At 47.3% G+C, this 27516-nt stretch overlaps 1 protein-coding gene across 1 annotated transcript in view; it reads left to right on the forward strand.

Moving 5' to 3' along the window:
• The first annotated feature begins 370 nt into the window (after window positions 1-370).
• Window positions 371-27516, forward strand: part of Gfpt2 (glutamine-fructose-6-phosphate transaminase 2) — a 46084-nt gene continuing 18938 nt past the window's right edge. Inside the window, exons 1-9 of the mRNA XM_032913079.1 lie at window positions 371-477; window positions 11372-11479; window positions 13607-13705; window positions 14704-14829; window positions 18028-18086; window positions 18736-18870; window positions 22333-22394; window positions 25338-25417; window positions 25889-26006. Of these exons, the coding sequence (XP_032768970.1) occupies window positions 471-477; window positions 11372-11479; window positions 13607-13705; window positions 14704-14829; window positions 18028-18086; window positions 18736-18870; window positions 22333-22394; window positions 25338-25417; window positions 25889-26006 (794 nt within the window). The 5' untranslated portion in view covers window positions 371-470. The remainder of the gene's footprint in view (window positions 478-11371; window positions 11480-13606; window positions 13706-14703; window positions 14830-18027; window positions 18087-18735; window positions 18871-22332; window positions 22395-25337; window positions 25418-25888; window positions 26007-27516) is intronic.

Below are 27516 nucleotides of genomic sequence, written 5' to 3' on the forward strand. Positions count from 1 at the left end.
AGAGACAGAGAAGAGATTGGTTGTGTTCTGTGCCTACACAATCTGTCTGGCCTTAACATCAGGAGGATCTAAGACGTACATTTTATTATTATCACATTTTACAAATGAAGAAACTGAGGCACAGAGCGATCCATCCTCCTGGCTAAAGTTTCACGTCTAATAGACTGACTCAAAAGTCCGAACTCAAGGTGTTTGCCTCCGATTGGGCCTCCTCCCTCCCCTTACTGTAGAGCCTGGAGCTTGGGAGCCGCCCCTCACCCCTTTCTTTGAGTCTTGGGGGCCCCCGCCGTTGTTACGACAACCAGGGACCAATAAGGAGCAAGCAGGCGGCAGGAGTCCCCGCCCCAGCCCCACCCCTCTCAGAGGGCTACTGGCTGGCTATAAGGGCAGGAGGCCGAGCGGCGGGAGCCTGAGCCAGGGAGCGCGAGGCGCAGCGAGTCGTCTGGGCGTCTGGAGCTATCGGAGCCACCATGTGCGGTGAGTGCACGGCGGCCTCTTCCCTCAGAGCCTTTCAGACCCTAGACCAGAGAGCCAGGCGCTGGGGACCTGCTAGGGGCGGCGATCCTGGGGCTTTCCTTAGCCAGGCCTTCCTTCCCCGCTCGCGGACCAGGAGTAACGTCTCGGGGACATGGGGGCGTGGGGAGGGGGGCGTCTAAACTCCGAGTAAGAAGAACCAAGCCGGGACCGCACAGAGCAGGGGCAGCAAGGCGGGTCCCAGGAAAGGAGCCCCGCAACACAGAGGTGTTTCCACTCCATATACCAGGAGGGCGCTTCCTCTACTTGGCCCACAAAGGCCGCCACGAGCAAGCTCAATCATCCTGGGCGCGGAGTGGTGGTCCCATGTCCCAGTCTGCCGCGCCCACCAAGGACAGGCGACCTCACCTGTGCGGTGTCAGTAGCCTGCCCCGGGGCGTCCCAAACAGTTCCTGGTGCGCTCGGAAGGGTTTGCCCGTCTTGCTTGCGACGCAAAACGAATCTCCTGTCCCTAGGAGGGTGGGAAGTGTGGTAAAGCTTTGCTGGAACGAGCTCTTGGCGACACGATAGATAGTGACTTTCCCCGAAGCCTTAGCCCAAAGCTAGGAGCGAGAGCCCTGGACCGGATAGCGGCGCAGCCCCGGGCGACGCTGAGGTGTCCAGCCGGGCTTTGGGAGCATAAGGGAGGCGGCCGCCCTGGGCGCACATCTGCAATTCCTTACCCTCCTGGCTGGCTGGGCCGCCTCCGCTGGCTGGCTGGCCGGGGAAAGCCGGGAACTTTTGGGACAAAAGGTCACTGTGCGCTTTTTTCTGCCTTGAGTAGGATTCAGTTACCCACTCCAGCCCCCTGCGGCTGGAGAACCTGGTGGAACTTTTGAAGCCATGAAAGGCGCCTCTCTGACTTCGCTGAAGGCTTGTGGGGTGGGGTGTGCCAGTTGGTGAGTCCAAAGCCAAGGTCTGTGCAGGCCTTGTTTCATGAGCCAGGAGACCAGGGGAAAAGAACCACAGAGCAAGGATTAGGCAGGAACCTTGGGGATACAGTCTTATCCAGAGAGAGCCAGGGTCAGTTTAAATTCCTGAATCCGCAGACAGAATCTTAGGACTCCTAGGCATCCTCTGGCAACACGTATATAAGGTTGCCTCTGGGGTTTCTGGACACAGAAATGAAACAATGTACAAGTTTTGTCAGATTCAAAAGCCTCCCAGGTTTAAGTTCTCTCAGACCTTTAGCCACCGGTGGCTTTAGAACCAGACTTACGCAAGAGACCTCAAACTACTTGATCTATTCCGCTTTCCTTGCTGTGCCTCTCGGATGGTCCTGCGTCCCCACCATCAACCACCTCAGTCTTCCACCCTGCTTCCTCCTGGCGTCTGCCTTCTTTTGTGTCTTTCCAAGCTCCGGAGAACTGTCTCCTCCAACCCTTTGGAAGAGATGGGGTTTGGGTTTTAACCAACCCGTCTCCTTTCTAGACTTTGGTATTGATTTGTGACTGAGTATGAGAAGTGCTTTGAGGTCACCAAAGAATGTCTAGGATGTAGTAGAAGTCCTGGCCCAGCTGTGCTCCTATTCAGAACCAAACTCAAAGGAGCCAGGCGAGCTGGGCTAAGAGGCCTCCTCAAACTTCAGGTTTCTTTCAGGCGGTCCTTGCTGATGCAGACCCAGCCCCCTGTCTTCATCCAGGAGTCCTGTAACATCCTAACTAAAGCAAAGCACACTGTGTTTTTAGTTCTCTCTGTCTTTGCCCACCTTCATTGAGACTCCCTTCCCAGGTGATTCTAGAAAGATTCACTCTTAAGCCAACCCTCACAGGTCCCCACGTGCAGTTTTATTGACATCAGAGTTCCCTGCCTTCTGTTGACTTCCTGCCAATGGAAAGGTTTTGTTCTTTCTCCCCGCCCCCTTTGCGGTCTTCCTTTCCTTCCTTCTTTTCCTTTTCATGCAATCACCACAAGTGATTGTGTAAGAAGAGGAAGGCTCTATGTCTTCTGCGCTCTGAGGTTCTAAAGGTCATGGGGCTGTGCCACCCATTACCTCTAAGAAGGGACAGGTGAAGAAAATGGCCATTCTGCAAGCCAGTCATTCTCCAGCAACAAGATAACCCCAGCCTGCGAATGCTGCCACGCAAAAGATACCTCAGACATAGGCTACACCCTGGCAGTACCAGGCTGAACCAGGCAGACAGACAGCTTTTTGTTCAGTGCACGGGGTTTAGTTACCAGATCACAAAAGTAAGAGAGCTCACATGAAGTTTTTTTTAATAAAGATATATTTATTTATTTTATGTATTTGAGTACTCTGCAGCTGTCTTCAGACACAAGAAGAGGACATCGGATTCCATTACAGCTGGTTGTGAGCCACCATGTGGTTGCTGGGAATTGAACTCAGGACCTCTGGTAGAGCAGTTAGTGCTCTTAACCGCTGAGCCATCTCTCCAGCCCCTGAGATTTTTTTTTTTTTAATCTTAAAAAGTATTCAAAGATGAGCCACCTCTAGTCCATGTTCCTGAGGAGCATTCTCTTCGAATGGGCACCAGCTGTCTCCTGTCTCACTGGTTGAAACATCGCAGAGCTAGCTAGCTACCTGTTGGCTCTCAGAAGTTTGGGACAGAATAGAGCACAGCATAGAGTACCAGAGAACTAGCTAGCAAGAGGACTGAGAGAAGCCTGTGGTAGGATCTCCAGGCTCAAGTGTGAGCTCTGCAGAGATAGGAGTTCACAGGCATGCCAGGCTAGGGGCATAGCATCACTCCATTCTTGTGGTCACGTGACCTCCTCCTCTTCCATGGACAGTCTCCCTCTACCTCCTTCTTAAAAGGACACATGTGATGATTCTTCAGGGGCTCCCGGATTATCTGGGACAGTTTGAAACCCCTTTGTTCACATCTGTACAGACTTTCCTCATATATAAAGCAATTCTGACAGTTTCTGTTCAAATGTTTAGAATCCTGAATTCTCAAGTCCTGCCCTTGAGGGCCTAATTCAGAGATTTCATAAACAGGCTTCCTGGACTCCCATACACCCAAGCACCCTGGTCCTAACACTCTCAGACTGGACCCATCACTCTCAGAAGGCGAGTGAAAAGATCATTTGAATACCTCCAGTTTCATGGGCATGGTGCCACATACCTAGTTGGACCAAACAGACTTGCTCATTTATTTAAAGGTTAGCTGCTGGGTCATATAATAAGGCATTCACAGCATCTCTTGACTTACACATGGTACACACTCTGCCTGTTTATCATGTCTCCGGGAGAAGCAGCCATGGGTTTTATTTCTCCAGATTTGTCCAGAATCGACACACACGCATGTGTGCATGCACGTACCAGAATCTGCTTGTGTATCACTGTCTTTGGGGAGAATTGCCTTCCATTTAAGCTGGAGGGTGAGTCTTCTCTGTCAGTTGCTTAGTGTCCCTCCAGGGGGATTAGAAGACTTCTGACAAAATCAAATCATCTGTAACACTCATTTCATCTGTGACATTTCAGTTCATAGCTTCAGAAGGAAGCGATGTCTTTTGAGAAGTGGAGTTGGTGAGGACATAGACAGACTCTGGGGGGGGCTCAGTTGCTTGACTTAATCTCTCCAAGCCTTGTTGGTGAAAATGGGCAAAGCAGAGATCTTCTACCCAGTGATATGCTATAGTATATTGCTTTCTGGGTTGCCATTTAAAAAATGAATTACGTTTATGCGTGTTGGGGATTATGTTCATGTGAGTGCAGATACTCATAGAGACCAAAAGAGGCGTGTCCACATCTCGAGCTGGAGTTTCAGGCAGTTGTGAACAATGTGGCGTGGGTGTTGGGAATGGAACTCGGTCCTCTGCGAGAGCAGCACTCACTTTTGCCCACCGAGCCATCTCTTGAGCCCCTGCTTTGTTAGTGTCTACGATATACATACTCTCACCAGAGACAGTTTCGGGAGAGGGTCATGGGAAGTCCCTGAATGAGTCATTGGGAAAAGAAGCACCCAGCTGGTTCCTGGAAGCCATCAGGGGCACTCACAGCACACCTACACACACCTCCTGGTTTGATGTTGGCACTCATGGGAACTGAGCTTGAGTCATTTGGAAGAACAGTATGCACCCTTATCTGCCGAGCCATTTCTCCAGCCCTGTGGTTGAGCATTTGGATTCAGCAAGTTTTCACAGAGCAGGATTCCCTCTATGCTATCTGTCCCCTTCTCTGTGCCTTCCTACCGTGCGCTCCTTCATGTATTATTAGTCTTCCTTACCTAATTCCTGGATCCAGAAAATTTGATGAAATGTATGTATAGGCATTAGGGCATTAGAAAACAGCCCTTAAAAAAAAAGTCTCATGTAGCCCAGGCTAACCTCAATTTGCTCTATGATTAAAGAAGACCTTGAGCTTCCAGTCCTCTGACCTCCATACCTCCTGAGAGCTAGGATTACAGGTGTCTGTGGTCTGTTAGAATTCATCAAGGGGACCACATATTACACGGTGTGTTTTCTTTTACTCTCCCCTTAAAGGAGGCCACAGGAATTGTCATTCGCACGTCAATAATTTGGTCTGTCCCAGTCTACACGAGTGACAGCCAGTCGGAGAAAGCACAGCCTCATCTCCTTGGCTCAGTGTGGCTTACCACACCTGTGAGCCTTGCTCAAAAAAGTAGACCTGCCTCATCTTCCTGCACACAAACGCGCGTAAACATAGGAAAATGTGATGAGCATTTCCTTGAGAGTGAGAAACAAGCAAACAAATAAACTAAGACAACCAATTTCATTTAAATTAGACTCCCAGTCCCTTTGACTCTGATGAAGAACGGTGGTCAGTAGGAGGACCCCAGCCTGCATGGGTGGTGATACGGCTTCTGTAGTGCAAAGCCCTTCTCTGTGTGGGTTCAGGCTGGGTCTCTCTGGGTGGAGTTAATCAGTCTGAGTGTTGTTTTCATTAGGAAACCAGTGTACAGAGAGACAGATTATCAACAGGACCAAAGGGGTCCCAGGCTGCCCTTTTTGAAGCTGACTGTTTCCACTTACCCTGTAGATCCCTCTTCACCAGTCCCGCCCCCACCCCAACTACGCTAGGGACTGCAGGTAAATTCTAAGTGTTCAGTGCTGGCCAGGTATTCAGAGGAAGTCGAGCCCCTGACATGACCACTGTTGTTATCTGTCCCTTGGAGGCTGAACTCATGAACTCTGAACCTGTCTGCGTGGCTTCTGTGAGTCCCTGAGCGATCTCTTAAGGCTATGCAGATGGGAGATGAGTTCTAAAAAACAGACCTACCTCTGCCTAGCTGAGTGTGACGTGTGGCTGCGTCAGGCTCGGTTCTGAGGCTGCTCACCTCTGGTTATCTCTGTTTGCTTCTTTATTCATGCGTGTGTTGTTCATCCAACAGCTGTTTATTGTGTACCTACCGTGTGCCTTATGTGGTCAGGATGCTCTGACAGATAAGACGACGTAGAGGTGGCTCCTAGTCTTATGAAGACTATATGTAGCAGGGAGTCAAACAAAAGGTCGAGGAAGCAGATATAGGAAATGAATAGTTCTGTGGCCTCTAAAGTGGGAGTTAGAGAACTCAGTAGATCTCATGGGGACCCCGCCAACTGATCCAGAATGAAAAGATGACAGTCTTGTAAAGAGCCAGCCCTGGGAGATAAGGAACGCTCCCCCACCCCCAGGCTATGTCCTCACTCTCAGCCCTTAGTCCCTCTGGGGCAAATCCCAGCTATGGGGACCCCTGTGCCTCTGTGACCTCCTTTGCCTCACGCTCATCCGTACATCTCACTGATTCATAACAGTGATAAGGCCCCACAGAGTAGAGATATGTTTATGGGCTGAATTAAACTTTGCCCAAATCACAACCAGACTAGCTTTGGCTTAACCATCATTTTCCCAGGCAGAGGGTGAAGAAAAAGAAATAATGAGATGGTAGTATTCCCCTGTACCCTGACTTTGACAGTCACTTCTTAAGGACTTGGTCATTGTGGCAGGAGTGCACGCTTTTGCATCAATGGCATCCTTGAAGTGAGAGCACCTCGGCTATGCGACAGGCAGCGCGGTGCCGGCTTTCTGAAGGAAGACGTTCTGAACCGTTAGAACCACTCTGTTAAGTGGATGCTGCTTGCCACACACCGCTGTTTTCACAGAGAAAATCAAATTTCCAAGGTCCATTGACTTGACGAGGCCACACAGAAAGCACAGGACCAGTTTGGAATCTGGGATTGGGCATCTGGCCCTGGCTGTGGGCTTCAGGTCTCACCTTCTGGGTTCCTTGCTGTCACAGAGCCAGTAGTAAATGGCAGGGAGGGGATGGCATGCCCCAGCGCCTGCTCTTTTATGGATCCGGGGGAGAGATAGATGTGTTCAGGTCTTTCCTAACCCTCTTGTGGCTACTATTCTTCCAGGTAATCATGGCCTGGGGGCCATAGGGAAGTCAGACTGGCTCAGCTCTGAAGAGGTAGAGAGGCAGGAAGGGGGCGAGGCACTGGCAACTGAGACTTCAAGGCAAGGATGTATGACATGGCTGACCCAAGGGGAGGCTTGGAACAAGCCAAAGTAGCATCTGAGAGCTGAGCAGGGCTTTGGTCAGGTGTCTCTGTCACTGGATCTGCCCTTGAGAATCTCAGCCCTCCTTACCGGCATGATTGTTCCACAGGAAATCAGGATTAACCAGGTCTGTGACTTCCCAAACAGTTCAAACTTGTCAGCTTTTGTTCCTTGGTTAGGATGTCCCCCCTTAGGATCACACGGGAGATTTGCCTCTCTTTTATTTTTATTTTTAACTTTAAGTTTGCATTTATTTTATTTATCTCATGTGCATCGTATGTGGATGTGTGTCCACATGCTTATGCCGTGGCATTCATGTGGAGGTCAGTTTTCTTCCTTCACCACGTGAGCTCCAAGGAGCAGACTCAGGTCACCAGGCTTGGTGGCCAGCAGCTTTACCAGCTGAGCCATCTTGTTGACCTTTGACATTGTCTTATTAGATATTTTCTAGGGTTGGGACTGTACTATAGCTTAGTCGTGGAGTGCTTACCCAGCCTGCACGTGGCTCTGGGAGAGGGTTGGGAGAGAGGAAAGCAAGGGACAGTAGAGAGACATGTAGACAGGTTATGAATGATTCCACCCTTGTATCAAACACCAGGCTGTCTCTAGTCTGTGGAGGTCACAAACCAGCCTGAGCTGCTAACCTTTTAAGAGCACGTGTGCACTTCTGTGAAGATGTCTGTTGGGCGTGCTTCTAGAACTGCCATAGCTCTCAACCTCAGTGCGTGCCCGCTTTTCTTTTCAGACAACCAGCAAAATGCCTTGCAGAGAGGTTGCGTGAATTTAGATGCTCCTGCCAAACCGATCTGTGTTTGAAGACTGCACCTCACCGCCGCTTTCTTTTGCAGATAGGATGGTGGATTCCAAGAGGGCAGTTTTGACTTAAGAAATTCCTGGGAAAGCAGCCTGCCCCCTACTTTATGATCTTTTATAAAATTAATGTGATTGACGGTTAGCAACATGCACACTGTTTTATGCGTTTCAGTTCAGTTTTGTGCGAGCCCAAGTGGCCGGGAAGGTTAGCTGTACAGGGAGAGGGGTGGCGCTTCGTTAATGAAAGAAGTCACTCAGTTAGACGTTTCATGACGAAAACGAGAAGATTTATGTTTCTTGTGCGGAGACCTCTCAAAAACCCTCCTTGGCAGCTTGCGACACGGCAGTCAACTCGCAAACTGTTTCAACTGCCTGCCAAGCTCCTGGCTGGGTGTCAACACAGCTGGTGGTCCTGAGAAAAAGGACATTTTAATATCCAACGGGGTGGGGGGGATGTGTGTTTCTAACGTGCCCCTTCTCCCAAGCTGTTGTGGATCTTCAGTGCCACGAAAAAACATGTGTGCTGGATGCATGTTCGGAAGTAGAGTGTGGCTGGAAGAAGCGAATTTTCAGGCAAGGAGGGGAGAGCTGAACCAGAGGCTCCTGGCCCCAAAGAATATGTATAGATATAAAAAAAAAACCCAGGACCCAATAACCCAATATATCAAAATTAATATCATGTATGCCACCAAGTATTAGCTAAATATCATGTGGAAAAATAGGACCCGTGACAGGAAGAAAAATCAACCAATCAAAACTGATCTAGACAAACACGTGATGGACTGCGTTTCATATGATCTGAGCCTTTTTACTGGTGCACGTTCGTTGTTCATGAAGACAATTTCCTCGGAATATATCAATTACTTAAGACTGCGTTAGCTATAACCCGTGTAACACACCCTTCTGTTTAAAATATTTTCCGAGCTGGGCGTGGTGACACAGGCCTTGAATCTCATCACTCCAGGGGCTGAGAAGATGGCTTAGTAGGCGTGAGGACCTGAGTTTGAATCTTTGGCTGGGTATTCCTGTGTGTGCCTATGACCCCAGCGTTGAGAAGTGGAGACAGATAGATCCTGAGAGCTCTCTGGTTAGCCAGCCTAGCTGTATGGTGAGCTTCCAGAATCCCTGTCTCAGTGCAATTAAAGTAGAGGGCAATTGAGGAAGATATCCAGTTCCGGCTCTAGCCTCTGCATGCTCCCCCCCTCCCCCCCTCTCTCTCTCACACACACAGGAGCTCGCACCCACCCCTGAAGCTGTGTCTTACCTATCAGCTAAGCTCTTACCAGCCCCGCGGCTGTAAATGTGCAGTCTGAGGTGACAACAGAAGAGGCACACATTTCTTTTTCCTTCTTCACAGTTTCCCAGATAGAAGATTCCTTTTTATTATTGATCTCAGCAACCACAGCCTATGGTTTTTCTCCTCTTATTCGCTGAAGAACGTTCACGGTTTCACTTAAAAGGAAGTGTGTAAGGGCACCTCTCTGGACTATCATTTGCTGCTATTGCTACTCTTGTACTTGGGGCCACTTTTAAATAAAGACAGACATTACTTAAACCCAGTTGTGACACTGGAACGCCAGTCATCACCTGGGCCTGTGGTGCTCTGATAGCTGATCTGGTACTGAGATCCTCTGACCTCATTTTGGTAGTGGACACAGTTTCTGGATGGGTGGGTAGTTCTACAGCGTGGATCCCTGAACAGGGGGACGCCGCAGAGCCTAGCTGCGAGCATATTTCCTTATGTTAGAGCAGTGTGCAATTTTAAACTCACGAATTATTTATTTATCAAAAAATTCTAGTTATTACTTTTAGGTCAAGGCTGGAAGATGGTAGCTGAAACCTCAGAATTCAAATTTTCAGATAGGGAAGACATATTGAGTGGCTTCACCTTATATGACTGTCCCAGATAGTTACGTGGTCTTTCATTGACTGGAATTTTAGCCATACAACCAGGGAGCTTTCTCGTTGTCCACTGAAAAGTTAGTGTGAACAAAGGCTCACCAAAACATAGACTGAGGTAGTGATCGTACAATCAACCTCGACTAAAAAAAAACCTTGAAATGTACTTTTTTTTTTTTTTTTTTTTTTTTTTTTTTCGGAGCTGGGGACCGAACCCAGGGCCTTGCGCTTGCTAGGCAAGCGCTCTACCACTGAGCTAAATCCCCAACCCTGGAAATGTACTTTTTAAGTGAGATAATTTAGTATATTAATATCTTAAGAAAGCTATTAGAACTTTCATTTTGATGTTGAAATAAAGCTATCTTTTAAAAAATTAGTGTAACAAAAATACACCCAAGAGCCAGATGTGTTTTTTTGTTTGAAGCCTGGGGCAGAAAGTATCAGCTGCTAGGGAAGGACCCAGACTACATGCACAGCCCTTATCCTCTGCCTCTCTCGCTCCCCCAACCTGAAGTCAGCAATGAAAACAAAAATAGCTGAGTGTCAAAATTGCCCTTGGCCACTTTAAAAAGAAAATCATGTGAAACTGCTCAGAAAGCACACTGCACAGTTTTGTTTTGTTTTTTAAATTACATGTATGTGTGTGTGTGCCTGTGTCTCTGCGTGTATATGCACATGAGTGTAGTTGCCCATGGAGACCACAAGAGGGCATCAGATCCCCTCGGAGCTGGTTTGCAGTAGTTGTCAATTGTGTAGCCGCCTGATGTGACTGCTGGGAACCACTCTGATCCCTAGAAAAGACCGAAAGCAGGGACTTTCATCTTTCCACCAAGGAGAAAAGGTACAAATAAATAAAATACATTAAATAAAATAAAGCCAAACTGAGTCACCTTGGTTTGCTAGCCTACTTTTTAACAAGGCTTTCCCAAGAGATGGATCTATTCTGGCTGTTGTGAAAGACTACTTTTACATTAACTCCTAGGAGTGGGAGCTCAGCAGGATGCTTGCCTTGGATGCATGATGCCCTTGTTTTGTTTTTGTTTTTGTTTTTTGTTGTTGTTTTGTTTTTTGTTGGTTTGTTTGTTTTGTCAACTTGACATACAATGAATCATTTGGGAAGAGAGGATACTAATCAAGATGCTTCCATCAGATTGAACAGAGAGATAAATCCATGCCTGATCTTTCCAAGAAGCAGGCAGACATGAATGACAGATGACAAGCAAAACTGAATCCTCCTGAGGGTACGATCCTCAGCCAATGAGGAAAGAGGAGGAAGGACCTGCAACCAGGACAATAAAGATTGTTCTTGAACTGCCCAGCACACCCTTCCGTTTTGTCTTCCTAGTCTCTGTTGGTGCCACCCAGCTTTGCAAATACATTGCTCTGGTTTATTGGTTCCTCGCATCTGCCAGTGAATGGCAGCGAAATCCTCTGCTGTGAAACCGTACGGTCAAGGGTCATGACACAGGATTCGTGTGAGCTTTTGCCACAGAGAGTAGGGCTGACAGAATACAGCTCTCCCAGAGGACTAGAGGGATAGCCAGCTTTTCCTCTGCAAGCAGGAGCTAAGATGCCTCCTTTGTCTGGTGTTGGTTTTTGTTGTTTGTTTTGTTTTGTTTCTTTTCTATACGGAATACCGATATGTCCTTAAGATGACATTATTGTTTTCTCTTTGGGCAGGAATCTTTGCCTATATGAATTACAGAGTTCCTAAGACGAGGAAGGAGATTTTCGAAACCCTCATCAGGGGCCTGCAGCGGCTGGAGTACCGGGGTTATGACTCGGCAGGTGGGTCTCCAAGACACCTCAGGATGGCTGCTTCCCTCACTTACATTCTTTGTAGAGGGGCCTTTTACAGCCTGGGTCCTTCCCTGACACTTTTTAACATTCCTTTATTAATGTAACTGATCCTTTCCTGCTGAAGGACTACACTTCCCAGCTTCCCCTTGTGGACTATGGAAGTCATTTCTGCCCCTTTAAAGAGCCACATCCCATCTTCTGTAGGCATTTTGGCCATCTGTACACTAACAAAAGTGCCTCCTTGCCATGAATAAACATGGTCCTGTCTAAGGTCAGACCAGACCTCTTTCTTTCCCCTCTGGGCTCTTTACGGTTGCCTTTAATCATCTAACAATAACCTCTCTTGTTCATCAAAGAAGTTTCAAAACTGTAGAAAAATCGAGAAAACTTTTTTTTTAACTGTAGAAAACACAAGGGTTAAAGAGAAAACTCTCTAACAAAATCTATATCAGATACAGCTTCATCAACATTGATCAAAGGCACAAAGTTTCAATTGTACAAGATGAAGGAGCCCCAAAGATTCCCGGGCAGCTTAGGGTGGACGGTTAACAATACAGTACTCATAAGAGAGGAAGCCTCACTTTAATGCGCATACACGATAACATTGATGGAGGGAAGGGGTCCCCAGGAACTGCAGCGAAGGAGAAGTTGAGGGCTTGGATTTTTGGGTATTTCCACTGGTAGTTCCCCATCTCAAAGACCACTAAGTTGGATACATTAAATATATATATGTAGCTTCCTGCCTGCCCATCTTTCTAACTCACTTCTCACTCCTCATGGGAGTGACTGTGTCAGGTTTCTCTCCACTACTGGCAGAACGTTTAATTAAGAAGCTTGCAGAGCCAAGGAGCTAGGTGACCTGTCCTAGTAAATTCTTAACGGAAGGCAGATCCGGAAAGGGTTTACAGGCATGCAAATGGAGGGAGAAGGCAGCTAGGAGGTTACAAGACAAAGGGCACAGCAGGCTAAGTGCCTTTGAATAGCCTCTTGCCTTTAATGGCAGGTGTGGCAGCCCATCCCTGAGGTCCCTGCACACACAACTCTGTTACTTTGAAATTGACACTTTAGGGGTTTGTCTTTCAAAATAAATATCCCGAAAACTAGATTGTTCTTTTTGATCTTGTTGAAGAAACATGGTAGTGGCTAGTGGTGTGTGTGTGTGTGTGTGTGTGTGTGTGTGTGTGTGTGTGTGTGTGTTAGTATGTATGAAGTCCTAGGTTAGATTTCCAGAATGCACCTGCTGTAACAAACCATACCTGTGGCTATAATCCTCCATGGTGTATTTACTGGTAAGGGTGAGGGAGGCCCCAAGATACCCTCCCCCTCTACCCTCCCCCCCATGCGCTAGTTCCTTCTATAAAATAGCACAACATTTGCATATGATCTATTTGTATCTCCTCACAGATACATTTTTATCATCCTTAGATTGATTATTTATACCCAATTCAATGTAAATGCGGTGTGAATTTCCTTACAATGCCTTGAGATAATGGCAAGGAAAGCATCCGCCCATGTTCAGTACAGAGGGAATTTATCTGTTGGCGAGTATACATGTGTTTGAGTACACTTGTGTATGTGTGATTACACATGGACGTGTGCCTGGAGGCTAGGGGTCCATTTAATTTTTGAGACAGTGTTTTTCATTGACTTGGAACTTGTAGATTGGTTAGGTGAATGTCCTGTGGGTTCCCGGGATCCACCTGTCTCTACCTGCCCAGCCTTGGGATTACAAGCTTGTGTCACTGTGTCTGTTTCGGGTTTTTTAATGTGTGTATTCTGGAGACTGAACATCCATCACCTTAGCTCCCTAGGATTATTTTCAAGACTTCTGATCATCTCTTGGTTGGTCATGGACGTGAAGCCTCAGACAAAGATAGCAAACTGTACCTTTTGGTGACAAAACTTAAACACGAAAAAAATCACGTTTATGTTCTCAATTTTATAAAAGTTCGAAAATAAGAAAACTGCTCTCCTGTGACAGAGGTGTGAACAGTGCTTGCCTCTTTGTAGCAGTGAAATTGGAGAGAAAGACGAGGGGCTTTTTTTTTTTTTTAAATATTTCTGTGGGTCATGCTGGTACAGGCATCAGAACTCGGTGTTCTCTGTAAACTGTAGGTGTGGCCATTGACGGGAATAACCATGAAGTCAAAGAAAGACACATCCATCTTGTGAAGAAGAAGGGAAAAGTAAAGGCTCTGGATGAAGAACTTTACAGTAAGTAGAAAGCGGAAGACTTTACAGTAAGTAGGAAATGTCTGTATCCGAGTGATGGGTGGGCATAGGCCCTTGAAAATGCCAACAGCACCGGAGACCGAAAACGCATCAATGCGTCTACACTTGGATGATTACTAGGAGCGTTAAGGCCGAGTTGTAAGACTGTCTCACAAAATGTAGGAGTCTTTATTTTAAGCAGTCACACGTGGCGATGAGAAACTTTTAATAGTTACGTCTATTTTAGTCATTCTAGCATACAATACTGCTTTTCCATTTATATTGTTGATACATCATTTTCTTTCTTAAGTTGCCGTATTTTAATTAGGGAATAAGGGAGAGGAATAGTGGTCCAGCCTGGAATCCCAGCATGTGGGAGCCTGAGGCAGGAATATTGTAGCCAGTCTGAGGCCAGTTTGGTTTATGTAGTGAGTTCCAGGGCCACAGAGCAATAATCTGTCTTCAAAGGGGGTGGAGGGGGAGGGTCTAGTTACTGATACACTAAGTAAATAGATAGTCCCCCGACGCATCGGATCCCTGGAGTGCCATGTGTGTGACTGATATTAAAGATGGGCCATTCGGGAGCATGGTGTCTAGTAGAAGGGAACCACCTCGCCACAGTAGTGGCTGCCAATGCTTTCTTTTTCCCTCTTGAGACAAAGTTTCTCTGTGTAAAACTCACCAGATAACAGGCCAGCCTCAAGCTCAGAGATCCACCCGTCTCTGGTTTCCCAGCGCTAGAATTGCAGACATGTATGTGCCACTTCTGCCTGGCTGTCAACGTGGACGAGTTCTGAGTTTAACACGAGACCATGCCTCGATGAATAAAGTGGCCAATGATCAGAGCAAACACCAGCACCAACCTTGGGCCTCCACACACATGCACATATATGAAACCATGCATGTACAGCCCACACAGACACATGTATGTAAGCACACATGCACACAAACACGCATGCACAACATGCACCAACACAGCAACTGGTCTTCTTTTGTTTTAGAGCAAGATAGCATGGACTTGAAGGTGGAGTTTGAGACGCACTTCGGCATAGCCCACACACGTTGGGCCACCCATGGGGTCCCCAATGTGGTCAACAGTCACCCACAGCGTTCAGACAAAGACAATGGTAAGTAGAGCCTGTTCAGGATGTTTCTGCTCCTCCCTGAATGATCCCCGCCAGAGTGCCTTCCATGCGTACCTCACACTGGCTTTCCCTTCTGCCCAGTCCTCCTGAGACCACCTTAAGCATCTCCCTGGTGGGCCACACTGGGCCCCAGTCAGGTCAACACCTGGTCCTCTGGCCAGACTTAGGATGCACAGGAAATGACGGCACTTTACCACAAGGGTTACTGGTTCTTTGGAATTCATTCCAAGAGTGGAGGATAACAGTGCATTAGTTCATATCCCACCACTATAGCAAAATACTTGAAGCTGGGTAGATTACAAAGAAAGAATCGTTTAGGTCTTAGATTTAGGGCCAGAAAGTTCATGATCAGGAAGTGCAGCTCTTAACAACTCAAGGATCCCATGGAAACTGTTATTAGTGTCTCCAATAACCTCCCAGTACACTTCCTAAAAGACCTAGCACCTGTCAATCACCACCCCGTAGGCCTGTTATCATGAACTGTGCTTTTGAAGGATACACTCAACCTGTAGCAGACAGTATGAGACAAGCGAAATATTCTAGAAGGCCAGGACCATAAAGAGCACACAGAGCTCACAGAGCACCTTTTCCATCCAGTTGAGTTCATCTCCCTCTCCCACAAAGAGTGGTTCTGAGTGGAGGCAGATGCCACTGCTGGCCATGGTTAATGCCTAGGTTCCTCTCCAAGCCCTGCATCCCAGATAAAGGGCTCAGCAGCCAAGAGTTGAAGGTTTGGAGGGGCAGAACTGCAGCCAGCAGCCTAAGAGCTCTTCCCAGTAGCCTTGACTTGACTTACTTCATGTTTCTGAAGCTTGAAAATGATACATTCAAGCCCAGGCCTCTGACACCCTGGAGAAACCAGAAGCTATGGAAACTGAGTCCACCATACCTTAGCATACCATTGATAGACAGTAGGCCAAGGCAGACATGGGGACTGCTCATGGCACCCTACGGAGGGTTTGGAGCTCCTCTGCTCTCCCAGCTGCCTCCTTGTCCCGTCCCAGTCACAGGTCCATTTCACTTGTGCAGTCACCCAGGATGACTCCCGTACCGTAATTCTTTTAAATGACCTTTTGGCTGCCTTCTCAAGGGAGAAAGATTGGCAGGTCTGGTCTTGGCAAGAAGGACAAGCAGCCTTACCCTGTAACTTGTGGTTTCTTCCCCCGAAACACTTTGAAAGGGTCCACCAGCCCCATTTGGAAGGGAGGACATCTTTAGAGAAGGGGAGGACAGATGTGCAGCATTCTCTAGAAACGCTGTGGGTCTGTGTAAGTTGTTTTTGTTTGTTTGTTTGTTTGTTTGTTTGTTTTGCTGGAGGCTCTTGCGTCTGACCCACGCTCTGAACCATAGAACATAGAACTCTGAAACACAGAAAGAACATCAGAGCTGGGGCAGGCACCATATCTAGGAGAAAATGGCAAACTCCACAGGGCTGAGTACTTAACCAAATGCCACTAAGATGTTGATATCTTCAGGACAGCAGTGTTGGCTGAGAAAATATTACCAAGGCCATGAGCCCTGTGGGATCCCGCCCTGGCTAGTGACAAGGCAAGTCCCATCAGAAGTTCCCCATTTGAGAATACTCTGGGATTCTGATTGTGTGTCCAAAGCAGGAAACTGCCGGTAGGACCCACCCATAGCCACATTTGTTAGAAACTGCAGCTTCGATTCAGGACGACCAGTCGAAAACTACCATTAGCAATCTGTGAAGGCTCATCCAATGTCTGACCAACTCACCAGGGACAATCGATGTGCTCTCAAGAGTGTCTTTACTCATGGCTACTAAACAGCACGAGGGAATGACGCAGTCTTGCTTGGGATGCCTCCGTTACAGCCCGTTAGAGCTTAGCAGGCCATAGGTTCAACTGCTGGCCCCGCAAAAGGCAAGCGTAAGTGTTTTCACAAAGAAGACATAGACTGTAAGAAATAGATGAGACCACTGATGAAGACAAAAGAAAATGTGGTAGACTTAAGAAAATAACAGAAAGAAACAATGTCACGATAGATGTGAAATAAAAAGAAGGGAAGAAAGGAGGGTAATAGAGTTGATTAATAATAGAGAGCCAATATACGGATGATGTCTGATGCTCCCAAGAAGGCATCAGAGCAAAGGAGACTGGGGGGATTTTTACATAGGCCGAAGAGTTGGCTCAGTTGGCAAAGTGCCTGGCGTACAAGCACAAGGACTTGAGCTGGACCCCAGCACCTATGTTGGGTGCCGTCACACATGTTTGTAATCCCAGGGCTGGGAGACAGAGGCTCCACAACCCCTCAAGCTCACTGGCCAGCCAGGTCAGCCAAGTCAGTGAACTCTAGGTTCTATGAGACTCCCTGCCTCAAAAGACTAAGGTAGAGGGGCCTGCCAGATGGGTCAGCTGTAAAAGCACCCACTGTGGAATTCTGGTGAGCTGAGTCCAATCCCTGGAATTTATATAAGGATTAAAGGGAGAACAACCTCCAGCAGGTTGTCCCCTGCTTTTCACACATGTGCCATGGCATGCGCGTGTCATACACACACACACACACACACACACACACACACACACACACACACACACACACACACACAATCTATACACTGCAAGTTTGCAACTCTCCTTTAAGAACTAAAGCTTAGTGCAAGAGAGCTTAGTGCAGTTAAGAGCACCGGCTGCTCTTCCAGGGGACCCATGTTCAATTTCCAGCACTCACAGAACTTCTCAGAACTGTCTGCTCTTCTAGCCCAGGGCATCTGATGCTCTCTTCTGGCTTCCGCAGCCCCCAGGCATGCATGTGATGCAGAGACATGCATGTAGGGGAAATACCATATGCACAAAGTAAAATGATTTATTTTAAAGAGGAGAAAGAGCTAAAGACGGTTGGGAATGTCTAGAAATATTTCTGGATAATGAAAGGTTAATCCTTCATTTGCCATAAGTAGTTGTGAAGGCTGGAAGCCTTTTTAATACCCAGTGACAGAATTCTACTCACGGTCGGGCACTGGGTGCCTACCACTGACAGGTCACTCCTTCTGTAGGCTGCAGTTTTGGTAAACATGAGTCCTAGGCGTTGCAAATGAAACCTGATTACTACACATCTCAGGGGAGAGTTTCCAGTTTTCATTCCTCTAGCATCTAGCTTGAACTTCCTTCCAGTTCATTTTGAGAGCTTGTTTCTCTCTAACGCAAACTCTTCTTTCAGAATTTGTCGTCATCCACAACGGAATCATCACTAATTACAAGGATCTAAGGAAATTTCTGGTAAGGGGCTTCCCCTGGGCAACTCAATCTGATTCAGCATTGTTCGCTGACACTTTCACCTAGCCTGTTTCCACCCAGAAACAAACACAGGAACTGAGTGAGATGCACTCCAGGCCATGTCACAACCCTGAGCGTGAGCCTTAGTCACAGCTGAGCCACTGTGTTCAGACTTTGTCTGGGGAGATAGCAGGGCGTGAGTGTTTATCTTGAGGGCTCCTGAGGCTTTACAGAATCAAAATCGCATGAGCTGGGTTTCACAGAGTAGCTTGTGCTATGTAACACACCAATTCCGACACCGTGTGGACCGTGGGGTGGGGAGGCAGACGGTGAGTGTCCCGCAGCATGATGTGAGTTGGGATGTGAGTGGGTTTGAGTCAACATATTTTATCATCATTGCTGCTGGTTTGCAATGTCCAGATTAACAGTGAAGACAGACTCCTGAGGAGGGATGAGGGGCCGTCTCTGGGAATAAGAGGGTGACTCAGAGGTGTTTGGCTGCTGGGTTCTGGCAGAGATTTCTTGTCCCTTCCCAGTTTTGCTTATTCTAGCCTTAAGTCATATCTTGAGGGACTAGACTAGAGGGAGTTGGCCCCACCAGCATTGCACAATGACCAAAATCTGTCACCCTGGGTACAACCCCATATTCCAGGAAAGCAAGGGCTACGAGTTTGAGTCAGAAACAGACACGGAGACCATCGCCAAGCTGATTAAATACGTATTTGACAACAGAGAGACTGAGGACATTACGTTTTCCACATTGGTCGAAAGAGTCATTCAGCAGTTGGTGAGTATGAGTCCCGCCTGCCTAAACACACCTTTATTTTGCATAAGCACTTGTACAAATTTGCACAAGGTACTGAGAGCAGAAGATAGTCTATAGCATGTGTACTTATAATGTTACATTCCTGTAGCATCTGGAGAAAGTCCAGCTTGGGGACTGAATATCAAACAAAACATTTGCTTCATTTTAGCCCGGCTGAGATGGTGGCTGGCCTTCTAAGCTATGGTCTTACAACCGTGGGTTGTGTGCTCATGCGAATGTATCTGTCCCGGTTCATGTTATCCTCTCTAAAATCGAATCATACGCACTGTTGTATGCTAATTGGATGAGTTTGACTGATATTGGATACTTAGAATTGTAGTCTTTCTTCCTTGTCAGTAAAGCAGTCAGGGGAAGGAATGTCCACGATTGATTACAGAGTAGAAATGGTAAAGGGAGAGGAGGGAGGGATGGAGGGAGGGATGAGGGGGGGAGGGAGAGAGAGAGAGAGAGAGAGAGAGGTATTCATTCATGGAGTACACAGGAATAGATTTCTGAGTTATGCTAAGGATGCATAGAGACAGCTGTGGGACAAGAGACGTTCTTAGTTCCCAAAGAAGACTGTGGTTTCATGACAGAGGAGATCAGAGTGCAGGGAAATGTTTAAAGGAGTGGCCCAGGACAGTCAGCAAGAGACACTAGTGACACATTGAACAACTCTAGATCCAAGAACAGCTACTCTCAAAGAGGAAAAGACACAGGGGCTGGGATAATCCAAGGGAACAGACGTTGGGGCTAGAGGACATCCGAGGAGGAGAATTTTCTTAGAGGAGGCAGAGCAGGTGGGGCCTATCCCCAAGAAACCATGATGACATCCAAGGCCACGGTAGCCTAGAGATAGTGTTCAAGGCCCAGAATCCGGTCAGAATTGGGTCAGAGACTGCTGTGGGTTATCATGCTATGGTTTTAGATATCCCATCCTTCAGTGAACATTTTTGGAGTGAATCTACTGCCAAAACCCTTTGACCTATGCCGTCCTCTTTTGGTGGGGGGGTGTTCCATAATTTAGAGGAACTATTTCGAAATCATAGCATCTTCTACAGTGTCATACCATGGTGTGGAATACCAAGCACCAATTCCAGAATGGAATTGGCTCCAAGATCCTCACTCGATATCCGAGTCAAGTTTCATACAAACTGTCACGGTCCTTTGTATGTAACGTGTGCCTATCCCCATGTGACTTCTGAATTATCATTAGGTTGTTTATAATGCCTACTGCAGTGGAACCATATAGATGGCTGTTACAGTCATTGACAAAGACAAGTTTGTGCATGCTCACTATCTTAGTTAGGATTTTACCGCTGTGAGCAGACACCATGACCAAGGCAACTCTTTCCCCCCCTCCCCCTCCCCCTCCCCTCCCCCTCCCCTCCCCTCCCCTCCCCCCCCCTCCCCTCTCCCCTCCCCTCCCCTCCCCTCCCCTCCCCCCCTCCCCCCTCCCCAGGCAGGGGACCAAACCCAGGGCCTTGCGCTTGCTAGGCAAGCGCTCTACCACTGAGCTAAATCCCCAACCCCCCAAGGCAACTCTTATTATCTCAGTACCTTGTGCAAGGACATTTATTGAGGCTGGCTTACAGGTTCAGTCCATTATCATCAAGAGGGGAACCTAGCAGCCTCCAAGCAGGCGTGGTGTGGGAGGAGCTGAGAGCTCTACATCTTCACCTGAAGGCTGCTAGCAGAATATTGGCGTGCAGGCAGCTAGGATGAGGGTCTTAAAGCCACAGTAACACACTTCCTCCAACAGGGTCACACCCTCTAATAGCGCCACTCCCTGGGCTGAGCATATGCAAACATTCAACCTCATTCTGGATGCTCCACTAGGCTAGATGTGCAGCCCACACCAGTAACAATGGAAATATATTTCCATTCTATCACTGCTAGTATAAATTCAACTAAGCGGGGATAACGTCATGACACTCAAGATCTGCCTAAAGCCCCTTCTTCCCAGGCAGCTTGAATGCCCACTGAGACCCTGGAACATTAGCCCTATAGCCCACTAGTTTTGAGACTTAGTCCATAGATTGAGTGTACAACTCTGGCGGCACAGACCCTGAATTTCAAAGTCTGAGCACTTCACATGGAAATTCATATTCATAACTTGTTGTACACAATTGGGACCTTCTGAGGCCATGGCAAATTAGTTGGGTTGGTCAGATTCAAGGGATAATTTTGTATGAAGAATAGCTGCAGAACAGAGTGGTTAAAAGTACTTCCTGATCTTATAGAGGACCCAGGTTCAATTTCCAGGACCCATGTCTGAGCTGACAATTGCCTGTTTCTCCAGTTCCAAAGGATTTGTCGCCCTCTTCAGGCCTCTATGGGCACTGCACACATAGTACACACAAAGTCCTGTAGGCAAATGCATACATGCACATCTCAGAAAAGGAATTTTCAGTCCTGACTGAGGAAAGCTATAAGCTAGTTCTAAGTTTGCACAAATAGCAAGGTGAGGCACAGGTACAGGGGGCACATAGCAGTCACAGCCATAGAAACGATAAAAGAATTAACAATACAATAAGAGGGTTTTTTTCTCATTGTATACGTCAATTTTCTATTGGATATTTTATGTATTTACATTTCAAATGTTATCCCCTTTCCCAGTTCCCCCTCCCATCCCCCATCCCCCTGCCTCTATGAGGGTGCTCCCTCTCTCACCTACCCATTCCCACCTCACCACCCTGGCATTCCCCTACACTGGGGAAATGAGCCTTCATAGAACCAAGGGCTTCTCCTATTGATGCCAGACAATGCCATCCTCTGCTACATATGTGGCTGGAACCATGGGTCCTCCCTGTGTATTCTTTGGATGGTGGTTTATGATAAGAGAATTAACAATTTAGATAATCTGGTTCTCCTGGATGATCTAAAGGCCGGGCACCATTCTAAGCACTCACAGTGCTTTGGACTTGAACCTTGAAGTCATACAGATAGAACTGCTGTCCCCTCAGTCACAGATAAGGAAAACAAGGCCGGGGTGGTGGGGGAATCACTGAAATGATTGCCAAACTAAAGGAAGGGCTAGAACCAGGACTGGATCTCAGTTTGAGCTGTGCTGATCAACCTCCTGGCCCTCCCAGCTGCTCCCTGCACAGGCTCAGCCCAGGGTGTCTCTGGCCCTGGTTCTCACTCTCTGCGGTTCTAGCTGTACCACTCCACCCTGGGCATCTCTAACAAGAGTTCCTTGGGAGCCAGGACAAGCCACTGTGGCTTTCTCAGTGAAATTCATAAGGACTGGACCTCAGCACTTCAGCAGGACGCCATCTGTTTGGCTTCCCCTCTGGCCATGATCATCTTCCATAAGCTGCCCCTGCACTCAGCTGCTTAGGCAACCCATATCTGCCCTGCCTGGGCCAGGGGTCTACAGTGGCTCGACTAATCAGCATAAGTCGCGACGATCCTTCAAGACCTTGGTTGCTGTGTTTTCAGGAAGGCGCCTTTGCCCTGGTCTTCAAGAGCATCCACTACCCGGGAGAAGCTGTTGCCACAAGGTAAGGCTCTGGTAGAAGCCCAGCTCTGAGGGGCCTTGGTGCCCTGTGGCTACTTGATTTCATGCTAAAGGCACAAAGGAACCGTCAGAATGCATCTGTGGCCCCGAGAGACCTAGGCTGGGTGAGTGAGACTGTCCCTTGACTACTGTCACTATTATCTACCCAAAGTCAGAGGAATTGATCATAATCCCTCCATCCCTGAGACTGGGTCTAACTCGACATTTGAAATGTAATTTCAGAAAGTCATAAAATAGAATTGTAAAACACCATTCGGTTTCTATGAAATCTAGAAGCTCCCTTTAAAGTCTCATAATGTGATATTACTGTTTAAAATGAATGTGCTGTGAGGGCGCAATAAAGTTTGATTATCCTAAATGGGCTGTAACGGATGGTTGGAGCACCGAGGCCAACCCTTGGGACATCTCAGGAGACTTCTGTGTCTTAAAGGAGAGCATGGTCTGAACACTAAGAGCTGGGAGCCACTTACCCAGAAACCCAGATAGCTTTAAGCTCTATTATGAATGCTCAGACTGCTATTATTCAGGGGCAATTTGAGTTAGCTCCTCCTCACTGGGCCCAGGACAAGGTCTCTGATTAGTTTTAGACAAAACAAAGTATTATACAAAAATAGCCAAGACACTTCAAAGCAACTTTTTCTCAATCCTTCTGAACTCTGTGCCCTATCTCGAGAATGAGAAGAGGGGTGTAAGTCAGTCAGTGCTACGAGGAAGCAGACCTGTCATTCCTTAAAAAAAAAAAAATAGCAGAGGCTTGCTGGGTACAGCACACACCAAATGCCTGTGTGGGGGCTGGATCCAGACTGATAAATAGGTGGCTCGTAAGCGCATAGGTCTATCTTAGAAAGAAATTGGTTACGGCAAAATACTAGCCCACTAGGTTGAAGACAGATGCTTGAGGGCACATGTGTTCAGGTGGCAGGTATGTTCACCTTTATGTGTATGAGTGTTTTGCTTGCATGTATGTATATGCACCGTGTGTGTGTGGGTACATAGGTCAGAAGAGGGAATCAGATCTCCTAGAACTGGAGTTACTGGTAGTCACAGGGATTCTACCCAAGATCAGTAGGTACCTTTAACCACGGAGCCATCACACCAGCACCTTCACCTTAGTTTTTGAGACAAGTTGTCATCGAATCTGGAGCTCCCCCATTCGGCTAGGCCGTAGGCTGGCCGGCCAGTGAATCTGAGGAACCACCTGTCTTCCTGTCTCTCCTCCCCACCCCCTGCTGGGACGTACACACTACTGTTGTGTATAGCTTTTAAAATTGGTTTTGGGGATCCTGTCTCAGGCTTTCACGGCACTTGGACAGTTGAGCCATCTCCCTAGCACTCAGTCAGAGGTGGTTAAGGCCGTGTCCTGCATGGACAGAGGGCAGTGAGGAACCGCTGTCCTGCCTGGAATGTTGCATGCCTGGCTTCTGAGATACAGAGATCGAAATAGCGTGAATTATAAAAGTGATCTGCTTGTTGTTTGATGTAAGTGCTGTGTAATCTATAAGATGGAGCAAAGAGTTGCATTTTGAAAGTAAGATGCCATTGAAGTCGTGACGTAATACCTCCAACGAGATTGTCAAAGGCAACAGTAACCAAGGAAGTGCTTCCCTGAGGATTCTATCCCAAGATACTCATAGAGCCTGGTGCTGGTGAGAGAGGGGCACAAAGGAAGGAGGCCTCTGTCACTTCTATCATCCCCTGAAGACTGTTCTTTGTAAAATCACCGTTCCCTTCATAATGACGAAACCCACTTTTGTACAGGTCAAATATTCTAAGTTCCCCTTAGTGGAGTATCACTCAGGCCAAGGTAAGACCCTGCCTTTTGTAAAATAGAGTGCAGTCTTCCCTTGGCATCTCTGGAGTTCTCAAACTAAACCCTGCCCAGATACCGAAACCCTTGGACGTTCAGACCACTTGTGTAAAACAGCATAGTGTAGCATTTGCGTTGACATCCGTCAGCTCTAGGTTGATTTTGATACCTAATACACTGGAAAGACCTTGTAAGTAAATAGTTGTCATATGTGTTCCTTAGGGAATGACAGGCAAACATCTGTACAGGTCGAGTACAAATGCAATTTCTTACCTGTGTGTGGGGGCATGTGGAGGTGCACGTGCACCTTAGGCATTGAACCTCACATCTTGCATGCACAAGGCAAACACTGTGCAACTGAGCAGTGTCCCAAGCCCTGCTTTATTTTGTTTTACCTATTTTTTTTTTTGAGACACAAGCCTGCTGAGTTGCCCAGGTTGACCCTGAACTTACTCTGTAGCCCAAATAGGAACGTAATCCCGAGGTTATAGGCCTGTGGGTTATAGGCCTGCAGGTTATAGGCCTGTGGGTTATAGGCCTGTGGGTTATAGGCCTGCGGGTTATAGGCCTTTGCCACCCAGCTTGGCTCTTAGGAGTGTTTTCTATGTGCAATTTCAATTGCGGGTTGAATCTATAAATGCCAACTGTATACACAAAACTCAGCTAGTCTGCCTTATGGAAGCAAAGAACTGAGCTGTGCAAAAGAGGCACAAAGCCTGGTTCCCCAGGCAAATTCATGGTAGCAAACACTCCTCCCTAATCTGGGAGTTCACAGTGAGTGAAGGCTATGGAATGGAATCCTAGAGTGTCCCCGCTTACACTAGGCCTTTCCCTGACGGTAAAGTCCCAGCTCCTGAGACTTACCCATGCGGGTTCGCTACTAGTGGGGATTTAGAGAACCAGGAGCCCAGAGTCTCATAACAGTGGGGAAAGGCATGTTACCATGTAGCTGGATGATGACAGGGAAGTGAGCTGACATCTGCATGCCAGCCTATTGGTCCCTGCTCCAAACCCAGAGGATAAGGTCTTCTGCTCCATGGAAAAGACTGGATTTGGAGGGTTCATCTGGCCTGGGGTCTCAAAGGTGAGGGGTCCCTTGATATCTTCTTTTTCCTGCAGGAGAGGCAGCCCCCTGCTCATCGGGGTACGAAGCAAATACAAACTCTCCACAGAGCAGATCCCCGTCTTATATCGGACATGTGAGTTTCCTGAGGACACCATCAGTCAGCTACAGGGTAGCTGTCCCCCTGCAGCCGGCTCTGCTTGGGGGCAGACATAACCATCACCACCCACAACACTCTGTCTTGAACCCAGCTGCCTCGTGGCTCCAAGTTTCAGTATCCATGCTCCATCTTTTAAAAGAGCATCTCGCGGTGAATATTCTGAAACCTGCTCAGAAATAGAGAGTAGCAGGCAGCTGGAGAGCGGGGCATCCATGCCCTGATTTGAGTTCCTTTGGTTTGTTTTCGTTTGCACTGCTTGCCGGCTGTAGCCATTTAAATGCTCTCTCAGCTCAGCTGAGCTATTTGGGGAGCTTTTGCGTGATTTGGCTGGCACAGCCACAGCTAAAAATTGCAGATTGCTCCCACACAATATTCAAAAGAGGGAAGCGGGTTCCTTTGCCACGTGTTATGCAAATAGGGCAGCCTACCCGTTCTTTTGTTTACTAGGCAATATTGAGAATGTGAAGAATATCTGTAAGACCAGGCTGAAGAGACTGGACAGCTCCACCTGCCTGCATGCTGTGGGGGATAAAGCCGTGGAGTTCTTCTTTGCTTCTGATGCAAGGTAGCTAAACATTTTCCTTGTTTTCCTGGGGTTAGGTAATTAAAGAGTAACTGTCTGAACACTGTGTGTGTGTGTGTGTGTGTGTGTCTGTGTGTCTGTGTGTGTCTGTGTGTGTGGTGTGTGTGTCTGCACCCAGAGCATGAATGTAGAACTCAGTACGACTTGGTTCTCTCCTTCTACTGTGTGGGTCCCAGGGATTGAACTTAGGTTGTCAGGTTTGTTGGCAAGCACCACTGAGCCATCTTGCCAGCCTAAGTACATACATTCTAGAGACATACAGGCGCAGGAAGAAAATAGTTAGGGTAGGGGAGGAAAGCAGAACAGAGAAGGGGGAGTGAGGGAAAACTAGAAAGCTACTGTTGGAAACAGATTTTGTAACCTGTGAGTGGTGTCTGGGCATTATAATTTGCTGGAGATTTTATTGCAAAGAAATGCTGGAAACCACGTAGTCAGTGACACATGAAAGGTGTTTCTGAAATTAGAAAAGGCACAAAAGCCTGAAGGAAGATGGAATAGTGTTCGCAGGCAATATAATTATACACTTTTAAAGCCAACTGACACGCTGTGAGAGCAGACATCACCACACTGTCAGCTGTCCAGGCAGAGACCACGCCTATCTTATTCCTTCTAGAAGCTTCTCAGATGACTAAGCACTGTAGACCCTTAGCTAATAGTTGATGAACAAAACAAGAAACAAGACTATTCACTCCAGTGACAGCAACCACGGTTTAATAAAAATGTCGCAGAATAAATTCGGTACAAACAGACCCAAATCAGAAAACTACACATGATTATAACAAGGTACGAGAATAGATTTGAATAAAGATTCCAAACTTGGGTAGAAAAACTTAATATTGCTTTAAAAAAACTATTGGAATAAAGTGATTTCATTTTGAGACAGTCTCCCCACTCTGTAGCTCAAGCTGGTCTCAAACTCACGGCAATCCTCTGCCTCAGCCCCTCAAATGATTACAGACATGAGCTACCATGCCCAGCTTTGGAATTAAGTTTTCAAATTAGCAGTTAAGAATTGTTTTTAAGGCACAGGAGAGATGGCTCAGTGGTTAAGAGCACTGACTGCTCTTCCAGAGGTCCTGAGTTCAATTCCCAGCAACCACATGGTGGCTCACAACCATCTGTAATGGGATCCAATGTCCTTTTCTGGGGTATCTGAAGACAGCGATGGTGTACTCATATACATGAAATAAATAAATCCAAGAAGAAGAGGAGGTGGAGAAAGAGGGGGAAGAAGAGGAAAAGGAAGAGGAGGAGAAGAATCCCATCACAGGCAGGCAGTTCTCTGACTTCGAATCCAGCCTAGTCTACAGAGCAAGTTCCAGGACAGTCAGGGCTAACCTGTCTCAGAAAACAAAACCACAAAACAAAATCTTGATTCTCTCCCAATTAATCTATTACATAATGTTGTGGTTGAAATCTTTGTTTTTATAGATTTTTGAAACTTAAAATAATGAGTCTAGGGCTGGGCTGATGGTTTAGTGACCTCTTAGAA

Source organism: Rattus rattus, chromosome 9, assembly GCF_011064425.1.
Source record: "Rattus rattus isolate New Zealand chromosome 9, Rrattus_CSIRO_v1, whole genome shotgun sequence".
NCBI lineage: Eukaryota > Metazoa > Chordata > Mammalia > Rodentia > Muridae > Rattus > Rattus rattus.